The following is a 27,110-nucleotide window of genomic DNA, read 5'->3' on the forward strand; positions in this document are numbered from 1 at the left end:
AAAATGATGTTACTGTATGACATGACATGAGGCAGTTAAGAATTTAATATGAGAAAACGACTGTTTTGAAGAAATGAAACCAAAAATTGAAACGTCAGAATCCATGAGCTATAGTTTCCATGGGTCTTTGTTGGTGAGATGTGTCTTCTGTAGGCAGATGGGGGTTTTTTGGTTGATTAATTTAAGCCATTTACATTCAGGGTTATTGTGAATAGATGGTAATTTCGGTCTATCATTTTTTAAAAAGATTTATTTCATTTTGATTGAAAAGTCAGCTATACAGAGGGGAGGAGAGACAAAGGATGATCTTCCGTCTGATGATTCACTCCCCAAGAGGCCACAACAGCTGGAGCTGAGCCAAACCGAAGCCAGGAGCCTAGAGCCTCTTCCAGGTCTCCCATGCGAGTGGGTGCAGGATCCCAAAGCTTTGGGCCATCTTTGACTGCTTTCCCAGGCCACAAGCAGGGAGCTGGATGGGAAGCAGGTCGGCTGGGATTAAAACTGGCACCCATATGGGATTCCAGCACATTCAAGATGAGACTTTAGCCACTGGGCTGCTGTACTGGGCCCGGGCCTGTCATTTTTAGCAATGGGTTGTTCATTTTTTTAATTTATTTAACCTTTCCTTGTTATTTTACTGGGATGTTCTTCACATTTGCCTTTGATTTTGGTGGGTGATATTTCTTTTCTCTGCCAGGAGAACATCTTTTAAGTATCATTTGTAGGGCAGCTCTGAAAGAGGTGTATTCTTTCAGTTCTTTGCTGTGGAAGAATTCTATTTCATTTTCAAAGACAAAGGAAAGCTTTGCTGGATATGTAGTCTGGGCCAACAATTTATTTTCCTTTTAGAATCTGGAAAATGTTGCTCCGTTTTGTTCTGGCCTGTAGCATTTCCTCTGAGAGGTCAGCTGTGAATCTGATTGGGGTTCTTCAAAATGTCAATTGATTTTTTTTCATGAGCACATCTGAGGATCTTTTCCTTATAGCCAATTGAAAAGAGTTTGATTATTATGTGTTGTGGTGAAGATCGCTTTTGGTCAACCCTGTTGGGAGTTCTTTGCCCCTCCTAAATGTTGTTTTGCAATTCTTTCTCCAGATTAGGTAAATTTTCCTTAATTATTTAATTATTATTTCATTTATTATTTCATTATTATTTCTTTCTGCACCTTCTGGGACTCCCAAACTCTTACAATTTTTTTTTTATATTGTCCCTTAATTCTTGAATATTTTTCTTAGTTTGACTCAGGCCTTCTACCAGCTTTTTGATTGATTCACCACTGCAATGAGAAATATCTTCCAATTCTGAGATTCTTTCTAGTGCCTCATTCATTCTATTATTGAGTCTTTCCATTGCATTTTTAATTTGCTCCATTGTGTCCTTCATTTCTAATAATTCTGCTTGATTCTTTTTCAGTACTGCTATTTCCTGTGTGACATGTTCCTTAAATTCTTGCATGTGCTTCTCATTGTTGATAATGAATTAAAAAAAATTGCTACGAAATTTCTTATCTCTCATTTCCTTGATGTATTCCTTAGTTAACTCTGAGGTTGGCAAAGGCTTTGGCCCCTTTGCAGGGGAGTCTTTAGTAATAATGTTCATTATGCCTCTGTTTCTTCTTGGCTCTTGGTTATTGTACTTCTGATTAGCAGACTTTTCTCCTTAGGGCATACTGCTAAGCTATGTCACCTACAAGTCTACAGTTCAGTTTTGCTTATTGTATTTAGTACTCAGCTGTTTTTTGTTTGTTTTGTTTGTTTTTGGGTTTTTTTTTTTTTTTTTGCAGTTATTCGTGCCATTCCAGCAGGTTTCAGATAGGGATTCATGGCCCACCACTCTTCTTTTCCTGTGATCCCATACTGTGACCTCACCGTTGTCTGTACACTCTTTCTCCCACTTTCAGTTCTAACAGTTCCCAGGATTAGGGAGACTCCAGGTGTCCTAAATAACCAAGCTGTTGTTGGTACTGATCTTGCTGGAACCTGCTAGCCTTTAGGTCTGAGGGCCACCTGGACCTATTTTAACCTGTAGGATGCCAAAGTCAGTATTATTTTCCCTGTGGGATCAGTGCAATGCACTGAGCTGGAAGTGAGATTACTTCCAGCTCAGTGTATGTGCAGCTCACTGTTGTACCTTCAGTCTTAAATCTTTTGCTGCACTATACACAATGGTACCTGATATGCCACTAGTGAAATTCTGGATCTGCTGGCCTTTAATTCTGGGTGCTACCCAGAACTATTTTGGGTGGAACCTGTAGGATGCCATGTTGGTGCCACGCACTGAGCCAGAAATGAGTTTGCTCCCAGCTTAGTACATGCTCTATCCCATCCCTTTGCCTCTTTACACAAAAATGATACCCAGTGCAGCTTTGGTGGGGGTCTGGGCTATGAAATCCACCATGTTACTGCTCTTGCATCTTGTTGAATTGAGCAAATCAGCAGGATGGGCAGTTTTTTGCCCAGGTTCATCTGCTGAGCTCCCGGTGTATTCCCCAGCTGCTGGTAGAGCTCCGGCCACTAGTGAAGCTCGATTCGCCACTTGCTGACTACCACTGGGATATGTGGTCACTGCAACACCACATCGTTGTCTCCACTGTTTTTCTGTGTCCATCAGTCTCCAGATGCCCTTTTTCTATTAGCCTGTCCTCTCCTATTTCCTGAAATGTGCCCTCTCTGTTTTACCATGGCTGATAATTCTCCGTCTGCTTAAAATGTGTCCTTACCCTATTCCACCATCTTGATTCTCCTAATTTTTTTAAAGATTTTTCTTTGAAGGGCACATTTATTAGAGAAAGAGAAGGAGAAACAGAGAGAGTCTCCATTTGTAGTTCACTCCCCAAATGGTCATAATGGCTGAAGCTGGGTTGGTCCAAAGCCGGAAACTTCATCTGGGTCTCCCACATGGATGTCAGGGCCCAAGGACTTGGGCCATCCTCAGGGTGCTGAATCAGAAGTAGGGTAGCTAGGACTCCAACTGGTGCCCACATGGGATGCCGGCCTCACAGGTGGAGGCTCAGCTTGCTATGCCATGGCGCTGCTCCATGACTCTGCGAGTAAACAAATCTTAGAAAACAATTACACTTGAAGAACCAAGAGCCTGGGAATAGGGGGAAAAAACAAAAGGATGGGGCTTGTGTTGATGGGATGGAGAGGAGGATGAGGGAGTTGTGGTCCTGAAATGACCACTCGTGATTTGTGTCTGCACTGACAGTCTTTGGAGCTGCAAGGCAGCCTGAGAAACGACCCTAGAGAGCCAGAGGATGAATGAGCAGAACCACTTGGTGTGTGTGTAGCGCAGTTGGAGGGAGCCCAAGTGGCATGCAGGACGGACATTACAGTGCTTTGAGAACATTTGGTAGACGACACAGCATAGCTGGGTGACTGTGGATGGCTCATGGACAGGGTGAAGCAGCTGGTAACAGAACATTAACCTGTTGGCAGAAATGTAGAGTATTAGTAAATATATAAACATTGAGCCCGACTAACAGGGCACTAAATCTAGGTAAAAATCAAACTGAAATACAAAATTAGGAACAAGCCTCTTTCAGTGACTGATTTTGAGGATTTAATCCAGTGGACTAAGTAATAAGATAGGTCTCTAGGCCCCTTGAAGATACACATGATGTGTTTCCTTTTACTGGAAATATACCAGGAAAAGAAATGACTCAAGAGCATTTGAAATCATTATTATTTTGACTGTTTTATTTGTTCTTTGTGTAACTACAACCATCGTGCTGATCTCATCAAACTCAAGGAATAGCTAGCTGTATTAGCCTCTGCCAATGTACTGTTCTTTTCCCAAACTGAAGGAAGAAGAATAATGTTTTTTTAAAGATTTATTGTTATTATTTTTTTTTATTGGAAAGGCGGATATACAGAGAGGAGAGACAGAGAGGAAGATCTTCCGTCCGATGATTCACTCCCCAAGTGAGCGCAACAGCCGATGCCATGCCAATCCAAAGCCAGGAGCCTCTTCCGGGTCTCCCACGCGGGTGCAGGGTCCCAAAGCTTTGGGCCGTCCTCGACTGCTTTCCCAGGCCACAGGCAGGGAGCTGGAAGGGAAGCGGGGCTGCCGGGATTAGAACTGGTGCCCATATGGGATCCCGGGCGTGCTAGGTGAGGACCTTAACCACTTGCGCCACCGCGCCAGGCCCGAATAATGTTTTTTGAAATACAAATTGCTTCTCAGCTTTGCCAGCGGGGTCAAAATCAGCAGCCAGAAAAACATCTCAAGGAAGCGTAGTTGTGTTTGTGCTTGGCTTTCTAAACATAGGTGGTAGCTACACAGGTGTAGTGGGGCCCAGCTGAGCATGCCCTCTGTCCTTCAGTGGGCTCAGTTGATGTGGTTTTCCAGGTTGGCCCTGGAAGCTCCATGCTGTGCTATGGGCAAAGGGGGTCCATTTGTCAGGAGAGAGTGTGTGGGCAGCCATGCCCTATGCCGTATGACTCTAGGGAACATGTCTGATGCTGTCACACAGAGCTCCATGTGACTGTGTCCACGGGGTGACTCAGTGGAACTGTGGTACCTCCTGTTACAATAAGGACAGAAAAGATGGTCATCTTGGTTTTCATGTTTATAAAGTGTTTCAGTATTTCATCATTTTCTTCATATTTTCCTCAGTCTGCTAAGAAGAGTATTTTGTTTTTTCATGAGCAGACATTGTGTGATCCAGCTTTTGTTCCATGCACTGCTTAGGAAAATCTTAGGAGTAACAGGGGGAGTTAAGATTAACTACATAAATTGCTAGATGAAACAGAACAAATGTGTATAGTATGACCAGTGCAAAGGAAGTAAACCTAAGGTTTTCTTCTACCCTGTAGAATAAAAGATATAGGTGAGTTCAGTAGTCAATCCCATATGCTGGTACCCTCAGTGTCAAGTCACGTTTTCTTCCATCCTTCATCCTGTCTTCGCTTCCTGCCTGGCTCTCCTTCCACTGCCTCCTCTCTTTCTGCCACTTTTAAATAACATTCAACTCATATGTTAATTAGGTCAGAGAGAATCATAAAAAAATCTTATAATAGGGAGGTATGAATAAATGAAGACCATACTTGTGAGAGAGATGAGGGCAGCTTTGTCTCTTTGATGAATGCGTTCTTATAAATCTTGGATTCTTAAAGATGACCAGAAGACATGGAGAAGAGGAAGAAATGAAACAAGGATAATATCTGATGTTACGGTTAAGCAGATGGTTGCTTATAAAAAACATGTTCTATCTGTAATATTTACTTCATATCTTGCTACTGCTTATTTATCTTCCAAAATTGAAAATAAAATCTCCATGACAATAGAAAATAGTTGACTTTAAATTACAAACTGTAGATTTTTGAAAATTTTTCCTTGTATTTGGCAAAGTTCCTGCAGCAGTGGGCGCCTAACATTTATTGTACAAACAAATGAACTGGAGACTTTGTCAGCATCCAAAGAACTGTCAGAGAAACTCTTTGCACACTCTTGCTGATGCTGTCATTGGAGGCAGCTAGGGGAGCCGGAAGCTTATACACCTCCATCCTGTCCTCTAGGTAGTATGATTCTGATTTGGAAGATGGCAGGTTTTAGCTACAAAGTGACATGGTGTGGAGCAGGCTGAAGCTCTTACAAAAGGGACTTGGGGTTAACATGTAGCATAGTGGTTACTATGCTGGATCATCAGAGGGCTTGGGCATTTGAGTCCCGCACCTTTGGCTTCTGACTCCATATTCCTACTAATGCTGACCTTGAAAGGCAGCAGTCATGGCTCAAGTAGCTGAATCCCTGTCGCCCACGTAGGGGGCCTGGATTGAGTTCCCAGCTCTTGATCTGGTCCTGTCCTAGTCATTGTGGGCCTTGCTAGAATGAACTCTGTTGACCTCTCTCATATAAATAAATAATTTCAAATGACATATTTTCCCTTTATTTAGTCATATTTACTGTGTTTATTAGTGCACTGTAGTATGTTCCGTGCAGTTTTCAGGATTTGAGATGGTTACAAAATGAAACTTTTGTAATATTCCAAAGCCTACTGAAATGTGACAGTTTAAGGAAACAAGACATTATTTGCCAGTAGAAACAACCTGATGTGTCACCAGTTCTGGGGACACTGTGTTATCGGCAACCCTTGTGATCTCACATATAAACAGCTCAATTTCCAGCCTTAAGCCTCCAGCATCCAAGCGCCCCACATTCTCCTTGTGCCACATGTTATGGTGTTGAATAGGCAGAGGTGAAGAGCCGTATCCTCACTTGTGTTAGGAACTGAAGAAGTGTTGCAGGTAGTTTCTGCAGTAAGACAGGCCCTAATCAGGGGCAGTGTGCTGCAGGACCCCTGAGGGCAGAGCCAGCAAAGGGGCCCAAAGTCTTAGGGAAATCAGGTGCGCCCCGCAGGTGCTGGAGGGCTGGAGAATGGGCAGAAGTCCAGAAGGGCCACTGGATGACCAAAGGGCTTGGGTTGGCTGAGGAGTTTGGATTTGACTGTGGCAGCGGTGAGAATTTGGAGGCTGCTGAGCAGAGAATCTTGACAGGAGGATAGCAGGTGGGCATTGCGGGGAGGGTACTGCATTGTGTTGGAGTGCTCCAGACAAGGGTGAAAGGGTGGCGCCACTGAGTGAGAGAGACAGACCATCAGTGAGGGAAGCTGGAGGAGCAGGTAGAGAAATCCCCACCAACCCTTCAGAAGGGGACTTTATAGAACCTCTCTTAGGTGAGCCAAGGAGCAGAAACCCCACAAGAAGGTGTGTTTGTCTGCCCATATCAAGGCTCGGCTTTTGTAATGTTTCAATTAGCTTTTGGCAGTTGCTTCTCATTAAATCCCTCTAGAAACTTAAATGGAATTCCTTCTCCAGATCCTTGTCTCTCCCATGTGTTGTTCATTTTCTTAATTATTACCAAGTTAAACATTGCTGCTCCTCCGGCAACTACTCCCCTTCAAATGGAATTGTCTGACGTTAATAGACAACTGTGGGCTTAGCTGCCAAGACATGAGCTATGAGGTGCAATGTGGGAACGCCCTGGGTGAATGTTAGTTTCCAGCCTCGCATAGTACTGAGCCCTGTCAGAAAGCAAGTCATATGCTCTGAAGCCCTTTGCTTCTGCCAGATATTTGGAAAGGCTCCATCGCCTCTGTACTCAGCAGCAGCCCAGTTCCCGGGGTTGTCCAATAGCAGTGTTCAATACTGCACTGGCTACACAACATTGAACACACCCATCAGCGCAGCCAAGCGGGGTTCCCAGCAGATATCCAGAGGGTGGAACTCAGCAGATACGTGAGGCACTGTGCAGTTGAGCTCAGGCCTTGAGGTGAAGGGAGAGAGCTGTCGGAGCCATCCATCTAAGAGAGAAGTTTGAAAGCTGAGTTAACATTAGAGCATGGAAGTGGACATTAGCATTTGGCCCAGCTAGCACAATAAAATTCACCCTAAGAGTTTATTGTCTTTGAGGACTCTGGTTCAGGCCTGAGGCTTGTTGGAGTAAAGAGCCTGATCAGACTGACTTGTCTGTGGGCTTTGCTTTACGACTGCATCTGCTTCTCCCCCTTCTCACAACTTTTTACCCTCATTGACGGGCTGTCCTTCTCCCAGCTGGTTAAAGTACAGTTTCTCTGACAAATGCCTAAAAAGATTGAAGGGATAGTTCTACTAAGCAAATGAAAACACGAAAGTAAACTGTGGGATGCTTTATAGGAGATTACCAGGAGGAAGAATCATTTTAGCCCAGTGTGGGCTGTCCTGGCATGCAAATAGTTAGTGTGGGCCTTGGGGCCACTTCCACTGTAGTCTAAAAAGGTAGCCCATCCTGGAGGTGAGATCTAGGCACCTGCAGACATGTCCTTAGCTCTCCCAGAGCAGCCCTTCTGTTCTCACAGTGAACTCTGGCTGAGCCAGGCAGCTTCCTATCTCTGATTCAAGCTCCTCAGCTGCACACAGCGGCCCCGCCTGTCCCTGGCCATCTTCCTAGGGACGCCCCAGGAGATGCTGCTGTTTCCTCCGCTTTTCTTCCTGTCTCGGGGCTCACACTCCTCCTCAGGCTGTCTTTGATGTTTATTTTTCTGTCCAAGGGAGGACACTCCCAGTTCGCTGCTCCTTTGCTGGTCCAGTTCACTGCAACAGACTAAGGTTACAGCCCACCCACTTCTCTGGGATACTGTCTGCAGCTCATTGTTCCTGCACTCCCAGGGGAAAGACCACACGAAACATTTTGTTTCAGCCCTTTCGTGCAGATATTGTAAAAAATGGTCTTTTCAAGACCTACTGGATATGCATACTTCCCACCAAGAATTAAGAGGATTGTTTCACTAGGGTTTAATTTCTATTGTACAGTGATTAATTAAAAAAAAAAAAAAAACCCAGTGCTACCTAAATTGAGAAGGTTTGAACAGTAAGACATGGAAGCATGATTTTGTTAGTACTCACAACTGTGTTTATTTAAGTATATTTAGCAAATCTTCCCTTCCTTTTTTTCCATGAAGAAGAATAAGCAGAGAATAAGAAAGGTTTAAAGCAAAGCTAGTGCAGTGTTCCTTTTCTTCCTGGATGGATGCATTTTATATCTGTTTCCCATGGAACAGTTGCTACCAGTCAGAGAAACCACTGGATAGAGATGGCCTCAGAATTCCATGTTCACACAGCTGTGGAATTTTTAAACCACAGAGGAAACCTAGAGGTTCTGGAAGACTGTCTCTTCATGGATGAGGAAAAGCCAGACTTGCCCCAGATCACCGAGCTGAGAGGCAGAGCTCCGCTGGGGAGTCAGGTTTCCTGGCTCTCCATTCAAAACTCCTTCTCCGATTCTGCCGCGGGAAGTTTAATGAAATGATTCGCTTCATGTTTCTTGTGGCTGGAAACATGAGCGTCTCAATGTCCCCAGCTTCACTGAAGTGAAGGTCATGTGTGAAGGTGGCCACCTGGCCAGACAGGGGTCAGGAACGGAGTCATTTGAGAGGGTTTCTAGGATTCAGCGGCAGAGGAGTACAGCCGGTCAGTGGGCACGGGCAGCAAGGAGGAAGCCCCAGCCCTGCGCTGCCTGCTTTCTGCACAGGTCTCTGAGCCAACACCAAAATGACTCCGGTTTTGTTTATTATTATTTTAAAGATGTATTTATTTCTTTAACAAACAGAGCTAAAGAGACAGAGAGAGAAAGGTATTCCATATGCTGGTTCACTCCCCAGATGATTGCAATGTCCAGAGCTGGGCCATCCTGAAGCCAGGAGCCTGAAGTATCTCCCAGATCTCCCATGAGATGAAGGGGCCCAACCACACAGACCTTCCCAAGTGCAATAGCAGAAAGCTGGATAGGAAGTGGAGCAGCTGGAACTCCAGCCGGCCCCCAATTGGGATGCTGACGCCACAGGTGGCAGTTTTACCCAATACGCCACAGCACTGGCCCCAACCCCGGTTTTTAAAGGAGTCATCTCACCTGAGAGAAAGCGGTGTTTTTAGTTTGAAATATATCATTCCAAAGTACAGTGGAAGCAGTTATAAATTTTACTTTCTTGCTTCTGGGGGCAACTCAGCACCTTCTTAAATTCATTTTTTATTGTAGTTTATTTATTTATTTAATATAAAATGCTGTAGAGAGATCTGGGGCCCAGAAGTATCTGTGCTTCCTTCCGTGTTGTGTGTCCTTTCCATCGGAAGGACACTTTGGCCTGTCTCTTTTCTATTACTCTGGGAAGCTCCTTCTAAGACTCCTAGCCATGTGTGGCCAAGTTCACTCAGGGTTCCTTTGTCAAAGACTACTGGCGCCTAAATGGTATTTTCTGAAAATAATTGAGAAGCTAGAGGAGACCTTTTATTTGTTTTGTGCCGAGATTTCTATCCCCATGGTGATTCTAGATGCTAATTGTGTTTTAATTTTCAGTTTCACATCACAACTTCATGGTATGGAATGTTCTTCCCCTTCTGTTTTCAGATGTACAGCTTTCTAGCCTAGAACCGTAACTGTCCCTCTAGATCCCTTGGTTTTGTGTTTGTAAATATTCTTGGATTGAAAACATTCAGAAAAATAATGCATCTATACTAAACCCATGCAGAATTTTTTTCTCATTTCCTAAGTAATGTGGCATGATTTCACTGACATTGTATTAGGGGCTATGTAATCTGGAGATGATTTAAAGTGCTTGGGAGGAAGTGCATAGGTTGTGCGCAAATCTGTGACTTTTGTATCTCTTGGGATTCTGGAAATAATCCTGTGAGGAATGCATGTAAGTTGCTTCCAAATGTCGGGACTGATATTGTTTGGATGTTTACCTTGATATTGATTTATATATAGTGCATGCATCCTCATCTTTCAGTGTTAATATCATTGTAGCTGATACAGAAACAGAAAAGAATGCCACAACCCTGTTTAAAAACAAAACAAAACAAAATATTTTAGTTCATTGTCAAGAAGGGCTTCACTGCTTTGGAGTGAGTAGAGATCTCCTGGTTTTGATTTATTCTGTATTATAAGCCAGATAAAACTACAGAAATTTAATGTGAATCAGCTTGCCATAAAGTAGACTATTATCTAAATGTGACTTTTAAAGCATAAAATCTTTGAAGAAATTAAAATGGAGCAGTCACTTACGCCATAGTCCTCCCTTGTCTATATCTGAAATGGATCAGACAACTTGTACTAATAATAGGAAAAAACCCTACATACAGGTCATGTATATATATTGATGGGTTGCTATTTCTATCACCATTGACTGTTTTATGCATTCATTCTTAAAAGATTTATCGTGTACTCAGAACAGAAATGCAAATAAAAAGATCTCTTATCCTCCTGGTAATTCACAGTCTTGTAGGCGAAAGCAGGGCATCTGTTGGCAGGAGGGTTTTAGATAATGGAGTCAGAGATTGCCTTGCTATTCAAACAGATTTATTTTAAGATTTTATTTATTTTTACTTGGAAAGCAGATTTATAGGAGACAGAACAAGATCTTCTATTCACTGGTTCACAGTGATTCCAGTGGCTAGAGCTGAGCCAATACAAGCAAGGAACCAGGAACTTCTTCCAGATCTCCCATGTGGGTGATGGAACCCAGAGGCGTGAGTTATCCTGTGCTGCTTTCCCAGATCATAAGCACAAAGCTGGATCAAAAGTGGAGCAGCAAGGACTATAACTGGTGCCCAAACTGGATATCATCGCTGCAAGCAGAGGATAAACCTGTTGAGATGCTGTGCTGATCCTAAAAGGGTTGGCTTTAAGATCACATAATATAGGATCAGATCTCAATTTTGCAAGTTCTTATGACGAGAGTGGTCCAGGATTAGAGGAATTGGCTCATAGCAGCCAACACCTTAGAAGACATCAGATTACCATGTTATTAATGTGCGTTGAGGAATAGAATGAACAATCAGATGACAATATCTTCATTAGCTTTGCTTTTTTCCCCAGTAGCAAAATCTAAATGAAAGCGTCTTATAAATAACAAGTGACCCAATGAGATTAGACTCTGAGCAAGGGCTACACATGGGAAGACTTTGGCAACTGGTAGCACCAAATAGTGATTGCTACCTTACCTTATTGGTTTCAAGTCCAGTAGTCCACTGGGAGCCCCAGCCTTTCCATTTAAATATTATTAGAGACGGTGACAAAATTGCTGAAGCCACTACCACTGATAGACTGTAGGTTGGTGGAATTTTAGTATTTTATCCAGAGGCATTAAAATATTAGGCAGGTGTTCCAATGACTTATGATATATGGTTAGTTCTAGGTCAAAGGATCTCATTTACTATGTATTGCTTTTATTTTTCTAACCACCAAGGAGAAAGCTTCTCTCCTGGTTTTCTTCCCTTTGTACTGAATACAACTGCTACTCATCCATTACACCTTAGCTTAGTGTCTTCCTTTATTGCACTTTTTCCTGTCCACTTCTCTCTGCTGATTTTAGAGGCCCCGTCTCCCCCCACCACACACACACACACACATCCTGGACTTTTCTCTCTTACCACCCTATGCTTCTGAGTTCTTTTCCCTATACACTTTGTAGTACATCCTACATCCTAGTAATTCCCTCTTTGTCCTCTTCTATAAGACTATGAGTTTTGTATGAACAGCAACTACATTTTATTAAAACTTGTGTCTCCAGCCACTAGTTTTATATGCACAAATACATGAGGGCACTGTCTTGTCTTATGGCAATCCTGGAGGTTTTCTAAACCAGAGCCATTATGTGAGTCAAGACATACATATATATGAAAGTAGAAGGCTAAGGTACATGCTAAATAAACATATCAAGTTTAGCTGATTTAGATGAGATCTGTGAGGGGTTGCATGGACTCTGTTCAGAAAATGACGATTTGTGTCAGAAAATGATCACTTATTGTTAATGTGTAAAGCTGAGTTTAAATGAGAACCACTAGGGCCAGTGCCCTGGGTAGTAGCTTGAGCCTCTGTCTGTGGCACTGGCCTCCCATGTGAGCACCAGTTCATGTCCTGGCTGCTCCATTTTTGATCCAGCTCCCTGGTTGTAGCCTGGGAAAGCAGCAGAGAGTGGTTCAAATTATTGGGCCCCTATACTCATTTGGGATTCCCAGAGGAAGCTTCTGACTCCTGACTTCAGATTGGCTCATCTCCAGCCATTGAGACCATTTGGGGAATAAACCAGCGGATGGAAGATCCTTCTCTCTTCTTTCCTTTTTTCTAAAAGTCTACCTTTCAAATAAAAATTAATAAAATGAGAACCACTGTGGCCAGCATTATAACATGCCTCCTGTGATTCTTGCATCCCATATGGGCTCAGATTTATGTCCTAGCTGCTTCACTTTTGATTCAGATTCTTGCTGATGGATCGAGGGAGGCAATGGAAGATGTCCCCAAGTAGTTGTATTCCTGCCAGCAACATAGGAGAGTCAGATGAGGCCCTGACACTGGCCTGATTCAGGCCTGGCATAACCCTGGCCCCTGTGGCCATCTGTGTGAACCTGTAGGTGAAGGGTCTCTCCCTCTCTGTGTATCTGTAACGCTTTCAAATAAATAAACAAACAAACAAATCTTTATGCTGTCCAATTTGTTAAAACTTGAATCTGTAACGATTTAAAGTTACTTCGTTTTTCAAGTGGAAACATAATGGTGTTTTGGCACATGAGGATTAAAAAGTTCTATTTCCTATTGTTTTTTTTTTTTTTTACCAGAAGAGTGTATGGAAAAGTTGGTAATTACACTGGAAAAATTTGGTAGTAAACTTTTCTTCATGCTACAATCAGAAATGGACTAGAAATGCACCTGATAATCCTTTTCTTAATCTAAGCCATTTAATGGATTTTTAAGTATAGTTAATTTCGAAAATCTTGACTCAAATCAAGAGAAGGACACAATGGGGATTTGGCAGATATCCTTTTTTTTAGCTGCATAGAATTCATAAATAATTTTCCTTTACTGATATCACCCTTAATTTATAACTCACCCCACCCCACTCCCTGCCCCCCAGTTTGGGAGGTAGAGAAAGAAAGAGCCAAATAAACGCTAGCAGTAACTATGAGTGGGCCAGGTCTCCCCCCCACCACCGGGTGACAGAAGCCGGTTCATTTGAGCCATCATAATGCAGATTCCTAGGGTCTGCATTAACAAGAAGCTGGCAGACAGAGTTAGGAATCAAACCAGTTCATCTGATGCTGGATACAGGTATCTTAACTGTTAGGCTAAATACATTCCACTGGTTTAAGACAATCTTGAAAACTATACATTAGGCATGCTGCTTTATATATATACATATAAAGCCTGTCTTCCACACTTATGGCTGCTTATCTTTGAGGCATTTAATGAGAACAGATGTGTAATAAAGGTCACCATTTGTTTGTAATATTCATAAAGAAATCAAGACCTAGGATCATAAAAGCCCTCCCTCCCATAGGCTAAGCAATGAATAATTCTCCTACAATGGACTGCTGTAGTAATGAGTGAAGAGAAGCAGCCGGGACAGATGCCCCGGATCGTAGCTTAGTAATGATCCCTGAAGGGGCAAAAGGATCAGTTGTTAGGAAGATGCTTCATCTTGTTCCTGTGATCTGTAAATAGTACACAAAGATTATAGTCAATGCAAAAAGAAAAAAAAAGGAAAACATTTGTTTCTGAAACTTGAATCCCAATTACTGTAGTAGATGTCTTGCTACCTTAAAGTCATTTTATTATTTAAAAATTGCATTTAAACCTCATGAAGCAGGAACAGTTCAGATGCTCAGCAGAGAGTAGGTGGAATTCGCAGTGTGCATATTCCTGATTGAAAACCTTCTGTGTGTTCACCTGTGCTCTTAGGCAATAAGGGTGTGGAGGAACAAGAACCAGATGTGAATAACAATTAGAAGGGTGGTGGTGATAGTTTCACAACCAGTGAATGTACCTAATGCCTCTCAGTTGTGTATTTAACATGCTTGAGGTGGTAAATCCATGCTTTGAGTATTTTTATTTTATGTATGTTGGTGGAAGTTAATTAAAGCAGTGGGATGTTATGAACTATGCAGGGGGCACGGGTTCTGCCCTACCTTGGGGGAAAAGATCCTGGAGGATAGTTGAGCCCTTGATCCTGAAAGAAAAGGAACTGTTCTCCGGCCTGGCTTGGGAACCCAGTGGAATCCACGATGTGGGATCTGATGAGCTGGCTGCAGCTACCCGCCGCAACCAGGGGCGGGATGCTGGTCCTGCTGCAAGGCGCTGTCCTGCTCTGTGAGGCTGGGGCCTTCCAGCTGCACTTCACCCTGGCCTCTGCTGTGCTTTTCTTCGCAGACAGCCATCCTGAGACGACAGGGGCGATACCTGCACTCAACAGTTCCCCGGAATGCAGAAGAGGAAGCCCAGAGCTTGTTCGTCACAGAGGTCAGGCTGCTTTCCTGCACTCATTTCTGTTTGCCCGTTTTTAACATTTCAGAATCCTCAAGGATATATCAGCGAAGCCATTGCTCTTTTTGTACAGGAGAGTAACGTTGTATTTCAAACCAGAAACTTACAAAAAGTCCACTGGGATAATTTCTAATGTTCTTTTTAAAAAAAGTGAATTTGACAGAATTTATTTCCTATCATACTTAGAATAAAGAGTAACTTGTAAATGAATTCACTGGAAATCTCTCTCGGCCACCTTGATAGTGATTTTTTTCAGTCTTTATTTTAAATAGTGGCTTATCACACACTTAGGTGTTCTATTTGTAGGGTATTTTCAAAGAGTAGTTTTAATATTCAGGAAGGGCCTGGTGAGAAGTGAACAGAGCCTAGCTGTCCAGGTTTGCTGAGTGACTATATGACTCTTGTCTGAACGCACAGATAACATTCTATAGCTGTGGAGGGAAGGGAAATGTGACCAGAAAAGCCCAGTGGGTTCTTTCCTCAGCTTATTATAGAAATAAAAAGCCAGGACTCTGTTGCAGACAGAAAAGTTTATTTGCAAAGGGTCCAGGTGAACAGGGAAGGGAGAGGGAAGGGGAAGCACCTCCCGAGAGAAAGCCAGGAGGTGGGGTGCCTCTCGAGATGGGAGAAGAAACCATTTGAGGAAGTCTTGGGATTTTGAGCATTCCCTGGCCCCTCCTTGTTGGGTAGGAACCTACAGGTAAGATGTTCCCCATTGGTGGTTTCTTAATCAGTGAGGAAATGGGTGGGCAATGCTGGTGCCGCCCACTTGGGGGTGTGGCCAAGGTCTCCGCAGGCCTGGATGGTCTCAGGAAATTACTTCAATTTAGGGTGATTGTCCACTGGGACTGGCCCCGGGCCAAGGGTTTTTGTTGCTCCAGATACTTCCAAGTAGTGTGAAGTAATCCGATGTTTTGATTTTCTAGGGGTGCTCTTTCACTTAAAAATGAGTTTTTCATCTTCACTTTTCTAGTTGTATTTAAAGGATAAATATGCTTCTGAGTGTAGTTGCCTACTACGAGGATGCTCAGTGCTTTAGATCAGTTAAACAGTTAAATTTTATATTTTCCACTAGATTCTTCAAAAATTACATGTTTAAGAATTTTAATTGTGTTCTCATCTTTCTGAAAAGGAAGCCACCTGTCTTTCCTCCCTCTGTATTAATAAAGTTAATCCCAGACAAGTCAGCCAGATATGTTTATGAAATTTGACCTGTTTAATTTGAAGCAGGAGGAAGACAAACTGTAACCTACACGCAGAACCTGTCCTGCAGCCTTTTCTATAAATAAAGTATTATTATAACACAGCCATGCCCGCTTGTTTGCATATTGCCTATGGCTACTGTTACCATACAACTCTGAATTGAAGAGCTGCAGCAGAGGTAACATGAACCACTAGTCCAGACATGTTTGTTGTCTGGTGTTGTACAGAAAAAAACTGTTGAGCCTGTGGCAAAATTATTAGTTGTTAATCCAGAGTCTCTCCCCTGATTAAGAAGATATGGTTTTTGATAATTACTTTCCTTCATGCACTGTAGTCACTGTAGCTTGAGCAGACACTGGTTCTTGTGGTACTGGAGCCAACAGAACTCAACCCTCCTGGGACCTTTCCCCTTGGGTGGATCACTTACTTCCTCTTTGTCCTGTGATCTGGAGGAGAATGATCCAATGGCTTAAGAAAACAAAAGCAAAAAACTTCAAAATCCTTTCCAAATATTACTTAAACTTCCCAAGTTTGAAAACTTTGTCATGTAACCAGCTGGTCTTGTCCCTGTCTTTTTTGGAGATGCATTGTTCCAGTCAGGATTGTCATTGGAACCTGTAGCTCCTAGATTGTATACATCCATTGGGGAGCCAGGTTTCTGGCTGACTCTGCTTCAGCCTTAGAAGCCTGCCATGGGCAGTCATTACAGGTAACAACTACAGCTGGTTCAATGAATCTCAGAGAACTTAACATGGCCATCTAATTTTTAAAAATTAATTATTATTTAAAATATATGAAAATTAAAATCATCTTTCTTTCCCATTTTTCCTAAGGTTAAAAATACAACCACTCAAATATTCCATTAATTGATGCATTCATGATATTTGAGTTTGTGTGCTTTTTTTTTTTCTTTAAGATTTATTGAAAAGCAGAATAAAAGAGAGAGGGAAAGACAGAGGAAAAGAGATCTTTCATCCACTGTTTAGCTCTCCAAATGCCTGCAATGAGTAGGGCTGGGCCAGAATGAAGCCTGGATCCTGGAATTTCATTTAGGTCTCCCACCTGGGTGGAGAGGCCCAAGCATCTTTTTCTGTTTCCCTAAGTTTATTAGGAGGCAGCTGGATTAGGAGTAGGTGAACTTGAACTGGCATTCAACACAGTATATGTAGTCAGACCCACCTAACTGTGCCTGTGGAGCTAGTAGCAGTTGTAGGAAAACCTCTACAGTGTTGTGTTGTTTTTGGCATGTTGTTGTTACTCTTAGCCCCTCTCCACCAATTACTCTCTCACCTCCACCATCTTCCCTGCACACAGCACTGTGAGCAGAATGCTCATCATTGAGCTGGGCACTAAAATAAGCACTTGCTATTGCTGCTGTGACTGCATGAGTTTGGGGGTGGAGGGAGTTTATTTCAGAAGGCCTTCAACCATAAACTATGTCATTGATAAAAGATTGATGATGTAAACCATTAAGTGAAATAATTAAATGGAAACTTTAGTCATTGTGTAATTAAATTTCAAAGATGAGTAAACAAGGTGGGACATAGATCTTTTATCTACATGGGTTTTTGTATATTCATGTAAATTTTTTTGGCCATGCTGAAGTTTGTGTAACAGCTGTCAAGAGCTTTGACTCATTCACATGTGAAGATCTGGTGGATGTACAGCCTTCTTATCCTAAGACACTATATACTACTGGAAAGTTCCTCACAGAGAGAGAATGAAAGATGCTGTGCTGGTCTGTCACATTCGTCAGGTAGTAAGGCAGTTGATGTGTGGTCTGTGTAGGTCTGTGTTACCAGTGGGCTACTTGGCAGTGTAGTGCTGCATCCATTGTTCAGTCTGCATACACACAGCAGTCACATGCCACTATGAATTGAAACCCAGATATTTTTCCCTAATAACCTGACTCTGTCCTTTATGAATAAAGGAAAACTGAGGGCCCATTTGTATGGCAGTATTATTATTCTAATGTCAGGGAATACGCGGACAGTATTTTTAGGTTTACATTTCTTACTAGACTTTCATGTCTTAGTAGACAACATATAGTTTCTTCAGAATCAAGTGCCTTGAAGTTCAAAAGAGTACACTGTTCTGTGTATGCTCCAGGTGTAGGTGACGTTTGTCTTCATATTATGCTCTCAGGTCATTTGTAATGACAACTTAAAGTGGTGCTTCTCAGGGTGATGTTTCAGTTACTCAGTCTCCAGCTTCCAGGGCTGTGTGGTCATGGAACTTGGGGCATTAACAGTTAGTGGGAAAGCATTTTTGGTTGTTTGTGTCTGTCTTCCCAAATCTGCTGCAGTGCTTTCTAGAAGTCTATTTTCCTCTTATCCTTTCAATGTTTTTATAATCCCACTCCCTCCCCCGCAGTGCATCAAAACCTACAACTCTGACTGGCACATTGTGAACTACAAATATGAAGATTACTCAGGAGAATTTCGACAGCTTCCAAAGTGAGTAAACTGTCAGACCACATAAGATGGGGATATCCCCAGTGGGAAGGTTTGTGCTGGAGATGCTCAGGGAGGAATGGAGCATCATGTGCACTCAGCATAACTGGGGAAGGTACTTCTAGGAGATGTGTGTATGGTGTAGCTCTTACTTATAGAACCTTTGATTATAAGACTCAAGTAGGTGGTAGTTAGCACATGGAGGGTTTTCTCTTCATGTCTAGATTCAGGAATCCTATTCATGTGTCACTGATAAAACCTCAGTAGATGAAGTTTGGATCACTGGGGAATGTGAACAAGGGGTGATCAGTTGTGCGTGGAGAACTTGTCTGTTACAAATTGTTGCATCGTGAAGTGATGCATTCAGCCAAGTAAAGTATAGTTGAAAACAGGTTGTGACAGTCTATATTTTAACATCATCCAAGAAATTTTTTTTCTTAGAACCTGATTAATGTTTTTCTCTGTCTGTTGCATCTGTGACCTTGTGCCTCCTTCCTGTTTCTTGTTCCTATTTGTGTGGCCCAGCCACTCCTTGAGAGTGTTCAGCCAGCTCCCCAGGAGCCTCTTTTAAAGCTCAGCCCAGAACACTCCCTGCAAGTATTATCTTCTCCAGATGAGTGCACGCTTTAGTTCTCTATTTACCCACTACTCACTGGAGGGTTTTTTCCTGTTTGCCTGGATTAACTCATCTTCATTGACTTTCTTGTTCATGCTGGGTCATGGTTGAAAGATAAAAAGATAAGGAGGTCTGGTGCACTTGATAGGGGATGGACTTACTGCCAGTGGAAATGACCTTTTGGCACTAGTAGGAACTTCCAGGTGTGTGGTGCCAGAGGGAAAAAGATTGTAGCAGTGGCCAATGACAGAGTAGGTGTTCTGCCTAGGTCAACTGCCTCTCTGCAAACCTCACTTTCCTGTTAAATGACTCAATTAAATCCCTGTAATTAAATGAGATAATGCATATAAAGTTCACAAGCTCTACACTAGTAACTGCTTAATAAATGCTGGCTGCCGTTGTTAACTGTTGTCTTTTTGTTGTTAATACCATTATCATTAATCACAACTAATAGCAACTAATCCACTTTCCTACTTTAGATATATTTACTACTCCACAAAAGCTGTCATTTCCACATAGTAGCTCATTGGAGTTTTCTAAATATGTCGGCTTACTTCTTTTGAAAAGCAGTGGCACGTACTGTTTTCTTCTTCAGCTGAGTGGTCCAGTCTGGAATCTCTTAAAGCCTGCTTCTTGAGATGAAGAAATTACTCGATTAGGCAATTATAACACAGGTTCGCTTTCTTATTTTTAAAGCAAAGTGGCAAAGCTGGATAAACTTCCGGTTCACGTGTATGAAGTTGATGAAGAGGTAGACAAAGATGAGGTAGGTTACTTGTTCACTGTTCTCCTTTTCAGCTTAATTTTAAACATTGATTTTACAGGTTGAGAAAGAGGAGTTAGACAAAAACAAGAAGTGTTAACTTTCACAAAACAAAGGAAGAATTTTTTTTTCAAATGTACCATTTGATTGATAGAAATAAATTCTCTGTTTCAACTTGAGCACTCAGAATTTCATGTTTTTTTGGTCCTGTTTGTTCTAAGATCCCTTTCAAAGACTTGGGTTGGATTTTGGCTACATTGTGAAAAGGTATCTAGCTAACTTAGACTTTAAATTTAGATTGTTTTTCAGCAGGATATCTTTAAATAAACTTCTAGGTCATAGATGTTAACAAACCCTCTCCCTGCCTCTTGGAGACAAGTTAGACCTGGAGAAGTATGGCAGAGAGAGGGCATTAAAAGGGGAGTGGTCTGTCCAGCCAGGGACACCTGATGAAAAGGTGATGCTAACCACTTCTGTGCACTTAATTCTTCCCGTTAAATATTGGCCGCCCCATTGTGAGTTAAGGTTTTTTCCTTAAAAACAAAAGATTGTCAGCCTAGTTCATAACTCCAGCTACTTACAAGTTACAGTGATGTCCATGTCACAAGTTATTTCAGGAATTTTAAAATATTTCTGAGAAAACTGAACGGTCACTTAAAATAAGTCAAGTATTAAGAACTTGGTGCTGATGCAGAAGAAATAGGAACACAGTGAAATTAAAGAGAAGTTGTTTCTGTTATTACCAGTAATAACAACTATAATGAACACCACCAGTATCAGATCTAAAATGAAGCACAGAATAGGTCTTCTTGTAACTGTCCTATCACAAAAGAAGTAGAGTGTGTGTATACACATTTCATCAGTTATGTATATGAATATATGCCTCACATGATTTTAAGAGCAGCTGGCAGCTCCATGCCTACCTCTTTAAACTCAGCCCTGGTAATGTGGGTTTAAACTTGAAGAATAGTAATATCTTGACCTCTCAATTCCCCGTTTTTCTGTATTCCTGCTTGTATTCTTTCTTCCTCCTCTCCTTTGTCCCATCCTTTGATCTCTCCTTTCTTACTGCCTCACAATTCCTCCCTTTCTTTATTCACCTTTCTCTGAACTGTGCCTCTGGGAAGGTTTCCAGGAATTTGCTTTATTCCTCTGAGTATATTTGAGAACGTTTTTCATGAAACAAGGAGAGACCTTACAATTTGAGTGGTCAAGTGTGGTATGTACTTTCTGTGTGTCATTAAAGAGTTGAAAATAAAAAATTTGGACTGGAGCTAGCTTTACCTTTAATGCAATCAGATTTTCAGAAATATTGGCTGCTCTTTTTTTTCTTATTGCTAAGTGGACGTTTAACACAACTTCTAGGTAAATATCAATGGTTGCTCTAGTAAAATGGCCAAGATGAATTTACACAGTGGAATGATTTCCTTGTAGACCAGGCTTGTGGCAAATACCATAGGTAACTGTGGGAAACTGTCAGTGGTGACCTTGCCTTGCCTTCTAGGATGCTGCCTCCCTTGGATCTCAGAAAGGTGGAATCACCAAGCACGGGTGGCTGTACAAAGGCAACATGAACAGTGCCATCAGTGTGACCATGAGGGTAAGGAGGATCAACATGTTTTATTGTGAATCCCTTTCTGCTGAAGGCGTAAGCATGAGACTCAAGACAAATGCATGTGCTGTTGTTTCTGAGAGAAGAAATATTGCTTTAAGATGCTTCCCTTGTGTGGCACTGTGGTACGGTGCTGTCCACCTCCCATCCCCTGCTGCCCTCCCATGGCAGCATAAAGAGGCCCTCATTGGGTTGGTACAAATATACACTTGCTGATGTAGACTTTAATCTCTGTCTTGACTGCTTCACAGAGCCTCACCAAAGGCCTGTGTTTCATGCTAACCCCAGGTGCTTTGTAGATGTATATGGCAACAAAGCACTTAGCACTAAAAGGAAACATCAGAAGAGGCTTGCAAAGAGCAAGCCTAAGCTAGAGTGTTAGACAGTGAAGACCAGAGAAAGATTGAGATTAATAAATAATAAAGAGAAAAGAAGCGTTGGATGGGAGGTTAGACAAACAGGGAGATGAAAATTAAGCCTGTAGAAATGCTGACTATCACAGTCCTGGGGCTGGAAAATCATTCAGTGTCCCAAAGAAGAAAATAGTTCTATGCAAGCCAGAGGCCCTGGGCACTGAAAGTCCATCCTTCTGTGCCTCATCTCAAAGTGAGCCTCCCTGGGCAGCTCTTGGGTAGTTATAGAAAACCATAAGTTCTGTAGGTAAGAAAGTGGTCTGTGCATGCTCAATGAACCCCAGCCTTAGACCTGAAGCGCAGTGAGACTGGTAGGAATGACAGGAAGTCACCTAGAGCGAAGGCTAGGATTTGTTTTTATTTTTAAAATTTGAGAAACTTTCAGAAAGAGAGGGGGAAACAGAGAGAGAAACAGAGGGAGAAGGAGCAAAGAATCCATTCATTGTTCGTCCACTGTTTGTTCCCACACATAGCTACAGATGTTTAGGGATGGCCAGACCAAGCCCAAGGGCTGGGAGCTTCATTCAGGTCTCCCACATGGGTACAGGGATCCAAACACTTGAGTCATCTCCCACCACTTTTCCCAGGCCATTAGCAAGGACCTAGACCAGAAGTAGGGCAGGTGGGACACAATCCCAGGATGCTGGTGTTGTAGGTGGCGGTTTTATTTTAGGGAGAACTAAAATAGACTTTTTTTTAAATGTATGCATGCAGTTATTATCAGTGGAGTTTGTAATTTTTATCTTTGAAAGCATAACTTTTTTCTTGCAGTCATTCAAGAGACGATTTTTTCACCTAATTCAACTTGGTGATGGATCTTATAATTTGAATTTTTACAAAGATGAAAAAATCTCCAAAGAACCAAAAGGATCAATATTTCTGGACTCCTGCATGGGTGTGGTTCAGGTAAATGTGACAAACTTTCTCTCACCAAGTTCTCTTTAAAGTAGTAGTACTGTGTGTGAATTAACGGTTTTAAATGACAATGTTGGTGGCAAAAATAGAATACATAACTTTGAAACAAGTAGGAACTTGCTTTTGATCATCTTAGATGATGAGAGATGTAACTTGTAGCAGGGTTATCCTGCGGTAGGCGTGAGCACTCTGGCCCCCGACTCAACTGGGGTTAGCTTTGCAAGTTTGAACAGGCCACATCAACAGAATTCAGTCGATGATGTTTCCTTGGTAGAGCATTTGAGATGGCTGGATGGCTTCACGCACGGAGACATGAAATGTGTAAGATCATTTGCAGCGTCTCAGTGAGGACGTCAGTCCCTGCCATCATGGCACCAGCAGTGGTGCAGTGTTCTGGCTGAGAGCGTGGGCTTTCCATGCAGATGCTCTGCCACTTACCAGCTCGTAGCACCTGCAGAGATGTGATGTTAGCGTATCTGGGTCTGGTTCCCTTTGGTTAAACAGGGATAATGATATCATGAAACATAGTTGCTGAGAAGGTGGGCTTACCAGCACTTAGTAGGGGCTAGAACAGTGCCTGCCAATGGCAGACATTTGATCAGGAGTCAGGTATTTTTGTTATCGCAGTGCTGTTCCATTTATAGAATGACTCTTACAATTCTTCCTAAAACCTGAGTGTGTTTAGACAATGCAGATAAAGTAAAAATCTCTGTAGATTGCATCTCTCCTCCCATCTTTCCTTTACACAGAGAGCTATTGAAAATTTTGAAATCTTCCTTTCATGTATTTTTTAAATTATCTTTGTAAAAAGCAGTTGCTGATTCTCCCCCTTTTGCCTGTCCATCTGTCCGTCCATCCATCCATTGTTTCATCTCCTTACCACTTCCCAAGAAGATTTAAATCAACAGCTTACACAAATATCTATAACACAAGGTAGCATGAATTTAAAGTGGAAGTGAGGCAGAAAATGAACCAGTGCTTAGGGCAGAGGTGAGATAGAATGGGACTGAGGAAAACAGACACAACTGGACTGCCTGCTCTCTTGGACACCTGTTCTGCATCAGAATGCACAGTGCATGTAAGATACTGACAACAAGAAGCTTGCTAAGGAGTTGCAGTCCGGCCTTTCTCTTGCAAGCCTTCAGACAGAGAGCTCTGTGATTCATGAACAGTCTCCCTGACGACTCCTTACAATAGATGGATTCACCATTATCAGAGAATTCTCCCTTAAGATGACTCTATACTGGCTGATGACATCAGTCTGGGGCACGATTCTGTAAGGAGATTGTTACATGGGATCAGCATAATTAATGTCAGGTAGACAGCTCTGTGGCTTATATATTTACATATGTACCTAAAATTAAATTGTGTGTCTGGGGGCCAGTGCAATGGCTTAATTAGCTAAACTGCCTGCAAGCACTGGGATCCTATATGGGGACCATTTTGTTTCCCAGCCTTTCCACTCCCTAGCCATTTCCCTGCTTATGTCCTGGAAAAACAGTGCAGCATGACCCAAACTCTTGGGACCCTGCACCCATGTGGGAGACCTAGAAGAAGCTCCAGCCATTGCAACCATTTGGGTTTGAACCAGCAGATGGAAGATCTTTCTATCTCTCCTTCTCTCTGTAAATCTCCCTTTCTGGTAAAAATAAATAAATCTTTTTAAAATTGTGTTTGCATCCTAAGGATATGTTTCATCACTTTGAAAGAGCCAAATTGCCTCAGGGTAACGTTAAACACACATCTCCCCTGAGTGACCCCCACCTCAGCCCCCTGTAATAGTCATCTTCAGCTTTTCTCAGTATTCATCTGGCATCTGTCCTCATGTGACGGGTGATTAGAGTTTGCTGCAGTTTCTTCCTCAGTTTTGGATGTTGCTAAGTGATAGAGTTTTAGCTCCTGTTCCTCTCTTTCATGCTCCAGTGTGGGTTGATTGCCTTCCCTGCCCTTCCTAGATGGTCTCCTGTAAAACCAATAAGCTTTCTCCCCATTTTGGATGCCCTGTTTCCAAGATCCTAGGTCTTTGGCCGTCTTGCTCTGCTTTCTTATTTCAGGTTTACCTGTAGTAGTTTCCTGTAGTTTCCTGGGAAGCCATGTATCGTGTAAAGTTTTTGAGAGTTAGTGTGTCCTTAGCTATCATTGTTTTTGCACTTGTACTTGATTCCTAGTTTGGTTGGACATAGAAATAAAAAAAAAATGATTTCCCTTTGCAACTTCAAGAGCATTTCAATAATAAGTAGATGTCTGTGTCTGGTGGAAGGTGGTGTTCTTACTCAGGTTACTCATGAGCTTCTCTTTTATCGTTAATGTTGTGAAATTTAGACCAGGTGTCTTCACTTTAATTTTTTGGTAAACTTAAAAAAATAAGACATTATTTGATGGAATGAGATAGAAAGAAAGCTCTTCCTTTTGCTCATTCACTCCCCAAATGACCACAGTGGCCAGAGGCTGGAACAGGCCAAAAACAGGTTCCTGGAATTCCATCAGGGTCATCCCTGGAGGTGTAGGGTCTGTTGTTTTGGGCACAGTAGCAGGGACCTGAGTTTTTGGTGGAGCAGCCAAAACTCAAACCAATGCCTGTGTGGGTTGCTGGAGTCAAACTTGGTGTACCACAGTGCCAGCCCTTGTAAATTTCTTAATAAGATGTAACATACAGGTAGCAAATATGCACATGGGCCCAGCACAGTGGCCTAGTGGCTGAAGTCCTCGCCTTCAAAGTGCCAGGATCCCATATGGGCAACGGTTCTAATCCCAGAAGCCCCACTTCCCATCCAGCTCCCTGCTTGTGGTCTGGGAAAGCAAGTGAGGATGGCCCAAAACCTTGGGGCCCTGTACCCACGTGGGAGACCTGGAGGAAGTTCCTGGCTCCTTATTGGTGCAGAACCAGCTGTTACAGTCAGTTAAGGAGTGAATCATCGGGTGAAAGATCTTTCTCTCTGTCTCTCCTCCTCTCTGTAAATCTGATTTTGTAATAAAAATAAAATCTGTAAGAAAAAAAAATAAAATATACACACAGTGAATGTATGACCCACTGAATTTTTGCTGAAATTGACTTTTTTTCTGGAGACTTGTCTGCTGTTTTCTGACCACTTTAGTTGCCCTCAGCTCCAGCTCCTTCTCTTTGACTGGGTGGGAGAGCCCTGGTCCAGATAGTGTCTGCAATTAGAAGGCTGAACTGGCAGGAAATCACCTCCTTTATTTTCCTTATGCCAAAGATCCTCCTGCCTCTGTCCCTTATCTTAAAATAGCACTTCCATCTTTTGTCCTGTTTTCTAAATAAGATGACTACGGCCACATTGCAGTTCCTGGGTTTGGTAGCTGACGGCTATAGCACCTGGGAGGCAGTTGTGAGGTTTCCGGTAATTGGGTCCCTCTCTACACATGTTTAAGAGCTAGGTGGAGTTTGGGCCTCCTGGCTTTGGTCTTTCTGTCCTGGTCATTGCAGGCAAGTTGAGAGGTAAACCAAGGATGGAAACCCACTTTGTCCTTCTGCCTCAAAAACAAGTAATTAAAAAAAATTAAATTATGTGCAATCAACAGCTTATTAACATGTGGATGTCTGTCTGCTAACAGCCCACCTTCTGCTGAAAGAGGCCATTATGAATAATGTTCCTATATCAGAGTATGCATATTGAAATGGTAAACTACAGAGTACCAGAGTGAATTTATCAATGACAGTGAACTTGTGCCCTGTATAGGATTCCAATATAGAAATTGCATTTGTTTTCTTCGGTTGAGAGGCCTTTAGCTGAAATTCCTGGCAATGAGTTAATGAAAAGTTAAAGCCAAACTAAATAGATTTTGCAGCCTCACTTTTAAAGCACACAGCTATTTGTATTTTTTTTTAAGATTTATTTTTATTAGTTTTTTTTTTTTTATTGGAAAGGCGGATATACAGAGAGGAGAGACAGAGAGGAAGATCTTCCGTCCGATGATTCACTCCCCAAGTGAGTGCAACGGGCCAATACTATGCCGGTCCTAAGCCAGGAGCCTCTTCCGGGTCTCCCACGCGGGTGCAGGTTCCCAAGGCTTTGGGCCATCCTTGACTGCTTTCCCAGGCCACAGGCAGGGAGCTGGAAGGGAAGCGGGGCTGTCGGGGTAGAACCAGCGCCCATATGGGATCCCGGGCGTGCAAGGCGAGGACCTTTAACCACTTGTGCCACCACGCCGGGCCCTATTTGTATTTTTTAAGTAAGCTTTGTTTCATGTCTTTGGTGCAGTGTACAAATGTTTTTTTGTTTTTTTGTTTTTTTTTAAAGATTTATTTTTATTATTTTTTTCATTGGAAAGGGGGATATACAGAGAGGAGAGACAGAGAGGAAGATCTTCCGTCCGATGATT

The 27,110-nt window shown here is 42.4% G+C and overlaps 1 protein-coding gene across 14 annotated transcripts in view; it reads left to right on the forward strand.

Annotated features, from left to right (window-relative positions):
- The window catches only part of DOCK9 (dedicator of cytokinesis 9), a 279,755-nt gene that overhangs the window by 136,218 nt on the left and 116,427 nt on the right, over window positions 1-27,110 (forward strand). For all 14 annotated transcript variants that reach the window (XM_040991194.1, XM_040991186.1, XM_040991184.1 and 11 more), the window contains exons 3-7: window positions 14,681-14,770; window positions 18,371-18,453; window positions 19,763-19,832; window positions 21,334-21,429; window positions 22,626-22,760. In XM_040991194.1, the coding sequence (XP_040847128.1) occupies window positions 14,681-14,770; window positions 18,371-18,453; window positions 19,763-19,832; window positions 21,334-21,429; window positions 22,626-22,760 (474 nt within the window). The remainder of the gene's footprint in view (window positions 1-14,680; window positions 14,771-18,370; window positions 18,454-19,762; window positions 19,833-21,333; window positions 21,430-22,625; window positions 22,761-27,110) is intronic.

Source organism: Ochotona curzoniae, unplaced genomic scaffold, assembly GCF_017591425.1.
Source record: "Ochotona curzoniae isolate NIBS_2020 unplaced genomic scaffold, NIBS_Ocur_1.0 contig_64, whole genome shotgun sequence".
In the NCBI taxonomy this organism is placed as follows: Eukaryota; Metazoa; Chordata; class Mammalia; order Lagomorpha; family Ochotonidae; genus Ochotona; species Ochotona curzoniae.